Source organism: Thunnus maccoyii, chromosome 16 (genome assembly GCF_910596095.1).
Source record: "Thunnus maccoyii chromosome 16, fThuMac1.1, whole genome shotgun sequence".
Lineage (NCBI taxonomy): Eukaryota > Metazoa > Chordata > Actinopteri > Scombriformes > Scombridae > Thunnus > Thunnus maccoyii.
The window spans coordinates 18,734,568-18,744,113 of NC_056548.1; the positions used below are offsets into that span (position 1 = coordinate 18,734,568).

Here is a 9,546-nt window from a genome sequence, read left to right on the forward strand (position 1 = left end):
ATTGTTTCACTGCTTTAAAAATTATGCAAACGCATTACAAAATAATACAATAAATCCACATGTCGCAACAGGTTAGTCTAAACAGTCTGTTAGTGTCCTGAGCAGCAGCGTCTGACTGGACATGTGGACTGAGAAGTGGCTCTATGACTCCCCCTTGTGACTCCAACTAATAGCATAAGAATCATTTCTGCGACCAGAGGAACAAAATTGAACAGAAACGTTTTTATGCTGTTTGATTTTATTTGTCTGAATCGGTTGACATAGCAAAGCGTTTTACTGGTTCATGGTTTTGAAATTAACGAACTGCAATAGACAGATGATTTGATCAATACTGCTTGGCATTTTTACCCCCATAAATTTCAACAAAAAGGTGCGTTTTTTTTTTCTTCTTTCTGCACGACAAAACCAGTAAGAAAATATTCTGTATTAGAAAAATCAGCATTAACTTTAACTTCAGTAAACCGTTTTTTCTTTTTTAAAAAAACAAACAAAAAAACAAAACAAAAAACATCTACCTAAGGATTAGCTATAAAATGCATAAATAGAAGCGTTAAGACTTTAACTAAACATTTCCAGTCATACCATCAATCACATATCACATAATTTGCCCTGCACACTACAATCTAAACTCTACTTGAAATAATCTTTTAGGCTGAAATGTTTCAAAAACATCTAAAACTTGTCTTACTAGAGTAAAACAAATGTAAGGCATATGAACATCTCTCATTAAGAACCTAACACAACACAAACAGCACCTACTACAGCTTAAAATAAATTAAAACCCCTGCAATATGGATAATATAAATTGGAAGGTTTAATGATATGTACTTTTATCAGACAGAGACCTGCATAGTAAGGAGGAAACAATAAGGCATAAAGAGTATCAACTATAAATCTACAGGCTTGGTAGCAGACAGCAGCCGTACTTGGTTGAGAGGGTGTCTAGGTGAACCTCTGTAGTGGTGCATGTCCTTCTCTGCTACCTGCTGCACACGAGGCTTCTGAGCTCCTGATGGATCAGAGTCCACTTTGGTCTTAGGTTGGACCTTGTTGGTCACATCGCCTAGAGCACAGACCATGGATTTACGGGCCAAGGTGCTTGGCTTTTTGGGAGGGACTGGAGGTGGTTTCTTTATGGGACAAATGCTGTTCGACAGTCCCGCTTGTGCCTCTCCCTGATACGGCTGAAGCTGAGGGTGAGGAGAGAGGCCGCTCTCCAGGCTCACTGCCTTCACCACCTGACCACTCTGGCTGCTGGAGGTGAGTCTCAGATGTCGAGTGGGTCTCCTGCCCTCTCCTAGAAGAGAGTTGATCCTGCGGACTGCCTGACGCACGGGGGTGCGCTGGAACCTGAGCGGTGACCTGGCATATTGGGCCTTGGAGGCACTGGGAGAGTGAAGGGTGAGCTTATTGAAGTGTTGAATGTGGTCGGCCACTCGGGGCTTTTCGGTTTCCAGACTGTGTGGTGAGAGGGGTTGCTGGTTTTGGACTTTGGTACCAATCTCTGGGGAAGACTCATGATTTTCATGTACCGTACTGACTGTAGTACCAACTCTAGAAGGTGTGCCATGCTCATGGTTGAGTTCAAGACCTGGCTTGTATGGAGTGGACTGCAGCCCAGAAGGGAGACTTAGTTTGAAGTGAGCAGGACTCTGGATGTCCAGAGCATCAATCAACTTGCTGCAGTTCACCTGCTCCGCCATCTCCTCACTTTCTCCTAACATGGAGCTCTCATGATCACTGACAGCAGCAGCACAAAAAGAACCTTCATTGGCCTTTACTGCTGGACTGGAATACACACCAGACCCAAAAACTACACTATCAATATGCAAAGGAGACAAAGCGGCTATTTCAATCTGTCCAAACGTAATGTTTTGTTCTTTAGCCAGGAAGCTCTGTTGAGTTGGGCAGCTGGATGCCTCTGTGTCCTCAGACAGAACTTTGGCTGCAGGAGTCTCTGGTGGAGGGAGCAGGATGCTGTCTGATGGTTTTGTCAAGGTCCCTCCAGTGGAGGAGTCCTGTATAACAGCCTGGAGGTCACTGCCCGATTCTGTGAAAGCACTCTTGATTTTCAGCAGAGTTGATCTGGTTTGGCTTGGGGCTTCAATGATGGAGCTCTCACTCTCTAGGCTCTCGGCACTGGAAGCACAACACAGCTTCTTGGGGAGGCTGGACACCGCTGGGGGCTTTGATACGGTGATGGCAGGCTCAGACAGGTAGTTGCTCTTTAGGCACATATTCATGGGTGTATCTGTGAAGGATCCTCCGCTGAAAGCCTGCGTTCCCACAGGGGTCTCCCCGCTCCATGAGGTCCGGTGGGCACTTGAGTCACATTGGGGGGTCAGCAAGTTGTCTTCAGACTTGCTGATGTACTTAGAATCTATAAAAGTCGGAGAGCAGCAGGTATTACAATTTGCAACATTACACTGAGATATATAAAAAAAAGTGCTTAGGAGACTATTTAGATCTTTTTTTCCCCCTCCAATTGGTACTCACTCTTGGATTCAGTGTTTCTAGGCAGAGCTGCTGGGCTGAACTCTATCTCTTTGGTGAAACGAAAACTGGTGGTGCTCTCCTGAGTGGCGAGTCGCCAGCCAATGGACTCAGATCCCTTTATCACCAGCATGGAATGAGAAATGAAAGATGAAAGAAACTTCAAAGAGGATTAAGCTTTAGTATTATTTTGTTAAAAAGAACCCCATAGATGTTACCCAAAATGTAACATTAATATGTTAATTTCATGACTTTTGTGGTTAGTTCTTCAGAGGATGATAAAAATCACTCAGAAGAAACAAGATACTGGATTTGTTGGTCAGCAACTTTTTATTAAGTCAAGAATATACACATAACTATAGAGCATTAAAAAGTTATGCACCATAAACCTTTCACCCAACGTACCAAAAAAACAGGTTACAATATATTTTCTGCATATACCGTCTGGTATATACTACCATTCTTTCACCTGAGTGCTTAACATAGTAAAACACTGGAAACTGGACATAAGAAATATCCTATGGCTTTGACCATACAGGTAAGAGCACAATTTATTTTTTAACATCACAAATAAAGTAAAAAGGTAGTGAAAAAAAAACAATCCAGGTTCTTCTTAAAACCACGCATGCATTAGTTAAAAATATGTTAAAAGTAAACTTAGAATGTCACACAATTAAAAGTGCTGCTGTGCAACAATTTACCTCAACATCACACCCCATGTGCAAATGTGTTATCTGATTTGAATGCACTTGATTAATACAATCTTTCACCGTTTCTGTAAACCGCTGAAAATGAAATGTGAAGTCTATCTGGCAACCACACTTACAGCGTCTTTGCTGCTCTTCCCCAGGCTAAAACGCAAGCGCAGAGACTTGCGCGGGGCTTCTTTTTTGCTGACTTTAGGAGAAAAGCAGCCAGCCCTTCCAGATTCAACCCTGGAAAAGGATATAAATTCAAACAATTATCAATGTGAAATAAGCCAAGAATGCCATGCAGCTCTGAGGTTCATATTTTATAAACTCTTCTCTCTCTTTAGGAAGAGCTGAATCTACTAAACACAAAATGCAGGGCAAGTGGAAAATACATGGCTGTGTGGCTAAATACATTTTATGACTTCACTTTGTCTAAATTAGTGTTTGAATGATAACTGGAAGACCAAGAAGGTGCATACCTGTTGACCACATGTCTGTTGCTAAGTCGTCGGCTCTTCCTCCTTACAGAAGTAGCTGATTGCCTTCTAGACCTCCCTGCTGAGGACAGGGTACTTTGGGAAGAGTCCAAGACCCCTGAAGCACTGTAAGCTAGAATATATAAAAAGGAAAAAACAACCAAAATTAAGCACAAACTTTAGAGACAGCAGAATAGTTGATGCCTGTTCAAACAATCATGAATACCTGATCCAGGAGTAGAGGTCCCGTTGAACAAAGTATTGGGAAGTAATTCTATCCCAAGGTTCTTTTTGACAGATCTACGTTTCTTGTTTGAGAATCCAAAAGAGTGACCAGATTCCAAAGGAAGTTTTCGCTTGGAGTTTGGTGTTGCAATCACAGGAGTTGCAGAAGAAAAGACTGGCAAAAATCACAAAAGAATTAATTTATTTGAGTGTGTGTGATTTCCATTTTTATTATTTGAAAACTTCCAAAGATAATTCTGAACCAAAGCGCTGGAATGTGTGGAGGATGATCCATGCAGAAGACAGGCAGGCAGGCAAACGAATAAAATAAAAGCAAATTAAGACAGGCATATTATTCAGATCAAACTTATTCATTATCAAGCCAAAGGTGAATCAATAGAAGCATATTGGAAATTCAGATATGAATTGCAATAAAGAGTTGGATTTCTGCTCAAAGAATAGGAAGCTCCTTGTTTCATATGCATCGCAGGTGGTCATGCTACATGACAAGCAACATAACCTCATCTGACCATATTACCTACCAAGACTGTCTGTTTGGGTGGCATTTGTGGGAGTTCTATTAGTTTTTATTTTATTCAGAGCACCATTGACCATATCTGAAATGCGAGATAAACCAAAGCATTTAAAAACAGTATTTTCTGACGGAATCTGCTTCAAAAATCACATGATTTCTTTATAACTACAACACGGGGGCTCTGTTCTACTTGAATTAATAAACAAAAACCTGTGCTGGGTCACTGAATATTTTCAGTGCCACTAGAATTTATCTGGCCAGCAAGAGATTTGACTTCAATCTTTGCTGTGTGTTCATATGCGAGTCTGCTCTCCCTCCCTTAACACCTTTGCTTTAGGACAAATCAGACATTTATGAAATTGTAAGTCCTTGTATTGCTACTTATTCCTGAATTACTTGTTTCCAGCATGTGCTGTGGGTTAAAGTGATATTCTGCACAAAATATATTGATCACATAATAACTCCCTGTAGGCTTGAAAGGCTGCAAAAAAGGTTTAAGTCTCCCTTATAGAAATTTGATAGTGCAGTCAGCTTTGACTCACAAAGGCTACAATGGATTTCAATAGTGATAAATATTCAAAGTGGATAACTTTGCGGTAAAAGGGCAGTTTTATGTTATTAATCAGTGTGTGGTCTTGTGACCAATTTGCCTGAAACTGTATGTTGCAGCTTTCACCAAGAAATTAAATCTCTGATGATTTCGTCTTACCTCCGAGACTGTATCTGTGTCTCCTCTTCAACCCCGAGTTAAAGTCCAGCTCCTTGAGTTCATCATGAGTAGGGGACAGAACCCCCGCCTCACAGCCCATCATGGCTGGAACCTTCTCTAGAAGGAACTGTGGTAACACACCTGTCACACACACAGACAAAGCAAACCAGTTAGTCCTAAAAAGACACAGTGCAGATTGACACTAAGATGAAAGACAGGTGAGGGGTGAAGTCATACCAAAGTTGTGGGCATGCTCTATGAAGCAGTGTACTACAGCTGCCTGCAATTTGAGGCGTTTCTCTGTGTTGGCGTTCATCTTCTCTGTACCGTCTCCAGAGTGAAGGAGATTGGGAGCCAAGATTAGAGACAAGTTACTGCTATCCATCTTGTTCTCTGCACTCCTGCAAGCAAAGAAAAAGAAAAATAGAAGTATATGAAGCCAAAAGTAAGAAGACTGACAAAATCAATCTTTAGTGTTAAATGTATGTTTGTAGATAATCCACAGAGAAAAAGATGTTAAATGTAACAATTAAGTAAACCAACTAAATATAATTATGGCACCTCTTAGACACATTGTGAAGGAAGTCGAAAAAGTGACGCAGGACGTTTAGGTTTCTGTCGGGCAGTACACAAGACAGCAGCATGGTGGCAGAGGTCCTCTCCTCCTCGGTGGGGAGCTGCTGGGCCTTGAGGAAGGCCTCTTGCAGCTCCGTGGGTAACGCTGGCTCTGGCAGCTCCCTGAAGAACTGCTTCACTAGACCGGCCACATCACAGGGAAGCGCAGTTGATAGGCACTCCTCACCTGCATCCAGCTTTGCCTGGTCAGACAAAACACAGCTCTGTTGTGTTAGACAATTCCCAGGGTCAAGATCCCTCAGTGAAAGCAAGGTCAACTTCAGCCATCACTCACCCTGAGCGCTTTCAGGCGGACGACAGAGCCTGATTTTCTGAACAGGCCCTCTGTGTCGACATGTGCCAGCAGTTTCATACATGCGTCAACCAGAAATCTAGAAAGGCAGTGAAATGTCAACATATAATGTACAAAAAACAAGAAACAACTTTCCAAATGTCAACATAAGTACATGTGAATGAACATGTCGACTTGCCTTGGCACGCTTCCGTATTCCATATTATAGTACGGTAAGCTCTCCAAAGGGACCCCGAAGACCTTAACCTGGGGGAACAATCAAACAATAAAATATATGAAATAACAGATTTTTTTTTTTACAAGGACAATCAGCTGTTAAGTTACGAATAACCTAAAAGCAGCATCACAGCCCTCATATTTGCCAAAGTTTTGGATGCACTATGTACTTTTTAATCATATTGATTAAAAAATTTGAGTCAGAGAAAGGTCTTTTAGTTTCAATTTCTCTTGATCATAGTTTGATGGCTGCCAAACATTCCTATGTTTGAGACAAATTAAGTCTTTAACGTCAACAATTTGTCTCTTGTCCTCTTGAGTATACTAGAATTTCTTCATGTCAGTTCTTGATTTCATCACACTCAAGTTTGAGCTGATGTTTGTGACATTTTAAGGCATGACCAACAAATGGAGAAGTGTGATGTTAATTTGAAAAGTCACAGTCTCATACAGCAAACCTTGTGACTCCTGTGAGGCCATTACAAGACACAAGACGAAAAAGGGCCATCTGCGGTCATTTTCAGATTTACTTACATTAGGTTCAGTTAAGCCTGTTTAATAGATGTTATTGTGCTCCTGAAAATTACAAGTCTATATTGGCAAAATGTCCAACAACATCACAGCAACTTTCCATCAAGATTTACAAGAAAACTTTGGCTTTTTTGTGTCTGGTTGGACTTGGCTTTCAGTTGCTGGTAAAGAAGTTTATAGTGTGAATAATCACGGGAACAGCCACACAAAGCATCTGCAGAGACTGACATGGGTGACAACAGCTAGCGAACAAATGGGTCTCAAAGTGCTTTCAGTAATATGCAAATTACATTCAATTGCCTAAACAATAGTATGTCCATGGATGATACTATGAACTTGCTATTTCGTGCTCTTCCATAACAGATTGTCCAGAAGTCCAAAGATTCAGTCACTGCAAATAAAATGCAAGTAAAACATAATAGACATTGGTAACTGATTTTTTTTTTAACTTACCGAGTTGCTTGCTGTTGACTTACAGCTGGCTGCTTTGTTTTTGTTCCAGTTCTTTGTCTTGATCCCGTACGCTGTGCGGAGGTGTTGCACAGCCACCAGACGCATCACATTTCTCTCCATATTTTTACCTTGTAACGTTACTTTAAAATAAACGTTGCAACAAGACGTTCAGCCAGGACCTAACGTAAGCAAACGGACACTTTCTAACTTCCTCACTTTGTCTACGCGTCTGATTGCTAACTCATCCTCGTGTGTATTTTAACGACACACAAAATGCGTATTCAACACACTCGTCTACTAAATGTAATCTCAAACGTAAATCACCAAGCTATTCAGCTCCAAGGACTGTCTTTACCGACTTGACGAAGCTAACGTTACACACGGAGAGCCTTTCTAATAGCGAGCTTCATGCTTCAGTTTCAATGCAGTTAGCTAGCCAGCAAGTCTCGCTCAAAAACAAAATTGTCACACAACTTAAAATGAGCGTTTACCTCTTCTCAAACAGCTAACTGTTTGAATTACGCCGGATTTCCTTAATTAGCTAGCTAACTGCATTGTGCTAGCGGTTCTCTCCTCCTGTCGGTTGCGAAGCTGTTTCCGCAGAGCATTCAAACTGCGGCGGCCAGCTACGCTCTACGCTGTGATTGGCTGGAAGCGGTTCGAATAACATTCATGAGGGGCGAGTGTTGTATTACCCAGGGCAGCCTCACTGGGCGGGGCGGTTTCTGTTGGGCCAGATGAGCGTTAAGTCGAAAGTTTTATTTTTGGCCGGCTGACCCTGTTTAAATAACAATTGCACCTTCACCTTTTCAAGGGAAAAAACACAAAGCTTCATCTGTACGTGTTACATACCTTGTGATGCGTAAACGCCCATATTTAATTAAGTTTTTATATATTTATCTCAGCGCTCCGTGTACTCTTCACTTCTTTGCACTATTAGTATCCTGTTTACAGTTCACAGAAACGGTTTCACCTGTATATAGTCGTTCCTTGTGTATGTTTCTGAGGATTGTTGTGTTGTTATTCTGTATAAGTACACAAAAAGCCACTGAACAGGAGTAAAATTCCTTGTATGTGTAAACATACTTGGATTTTACTTGGAATTTTCTCTGAGCCTGCACTTATAGCACATTATGTATGGCCTGTGTGTGTGTGTGTGTGTGTGTGTGTATGTGTGTGCATATGGCATTAAATGTAAAACAAATGCAGTCCTCTGGCTTTTGAAAACACTGTTTGAGAACTGAAAAAATAGAAAAAGACCACGGTGAATCATAATACGTACCAGGGCCAAGAGATGAAATTGTTGCAACACTACTTACTATGAAGCAATTGATGAAATGAAATAAATGATAATAACACTGTGTTTCACAACATACCCATCCATGAAGACATGATGGCTTGCATCAGATCCTCTGTACACAAAGTGGTCTAATTTCTTTGGCTTCAAGCCCTCCGCTGCTCATATTATTAATGGGTGTAACTACTTTATCTATCTTTATTTGTTGTGATCTTTAGCACCTTAGAGAACAGGGAAATTAAGAAAATGGACGTATTTGTTCAGTTTTTGTTTAAACTTCTGTCTTCAACCATTACGTGAAAGTCCCATTACTGTTTCTGCAAATTCTTGATCATCCTTTAAGATATGTATTACATGTAATGCAAAGTCAGATTTACATGATACACAGGCTCTGTGGCATATGCACATATTATACTGTCATGGTCTGATATACTTAATGACAGTGTGCCTCAATATGCTGTGTATTTGCATTGCTGTAAGCCACAGGACCACAGGAACGTTTAAGGAAATCTACCAGTGGAAAAGGACTTTTTCTCTCTGGGTGAGTTTTGAAAACTGGCAATATCTACACACAAGAGACTACCAACATCTATTTTCTGGCACACTAGCTTAATTTTTGATTAAAGCAATGACTTCTTGTTGAAAGTTTATCAGCTGCATTAAGTATTGCATGTTTTACAGTGATGTTATTTCTGAATAACAATAACATGCAACATAACATTTTTTATGTTGATTGTAACAACTGTTTCATGGACTGTACATGTCTGAAACCAATGGATGGGGGTTGAAAATGATACTGTTGTCTTGCACTAATCACGTTTCTCCACTTTAATCTTTTGTTCCGGGTTTACTCAACAAAATTTTCCCAGCTTATGAAGTTTCTTCTTGGAGCAGGTCCTTGCATTATCACTTCCAGGTACAGCTCAAATGCCCCATTTTTTCCTACTCACACTGCAAATTCTTTAATAACACAGTACAACAGATACTCTCA

The 9,546-nt window shown here is 40.8% G+C and overlaps 1 protein-coding gene across 2 annotated transcripts; it reads right to left on the minus strand.

The window, feature by feature from the left end:
* Window positions 1-796: 796 nt before the first annotated feature.
* Window positions 797-7,893, minus strand: arhgap11a (Rho GTPase activating protein 11A). 2 transcript variants are annotated; one of them, XM_042388654.1, is made up of 12 exons: window positions 7,259-7,893; window positions 6,237-6,304; window positions 6,041-6,137; window positions 5,692-5,948; window positions 5,368-5,531; window positions 5,131-5,271; window positions 4,429-4,503; window positions 3,888-4,061; window positions 3,665-3,794; window positions 3,320-3,428; window positions 2,497-2,611; window positions 797-2,380 (listed from the first exon to the last, which is right to left on the minus strand). In XM_042388654.1, the coding sequence occupies exons 1-12, from the start codon at window positions 7,376-7,378 to the stop codon at window positions 888-890; spliced, it is 2,943 nt and encodes a 980-aa protein (XP_042244588.1). In that variant the 5' UTR covers window positions 7,379-7,893; the 3' UTR covers window positions 797-887. The 2 variants fall into 2 exon arrangements, with proteins under 2 accessions (XP_042244588.1, XP_042244587.1); XM_042388653.1 differs by lacking the exon at window positions 4,429-4,503 and having other exon boundaries at window positions 7,259-7,892.
* Window positions 7,894-9,546: the final 1,653 nt, after the last annotated feature.

Coding starts and splice junctions, on each gene's coding strand:
- arhgap11a (XM_042388654.1), bottom strand. CDS start 7,378: ATGGAGAGAAATGTGATGCGTCTGGTGGCTGTGCAACACCTCCGCACA. Junction 5,949..6,040: donor TCCGCCTGAAAGCGCTCAGG/GTGAGTGATGGC, acceptor TTGTCTGACCAG/GCAAAGCTGGATGCAGGTGA. Junction 2,381..2,496: donor TAGAAACACTGAATCCAAGA/GTGAGTACCAAT, acceptor CGACTTTTATAG/ATTCTAAGTACATCAGCAAG.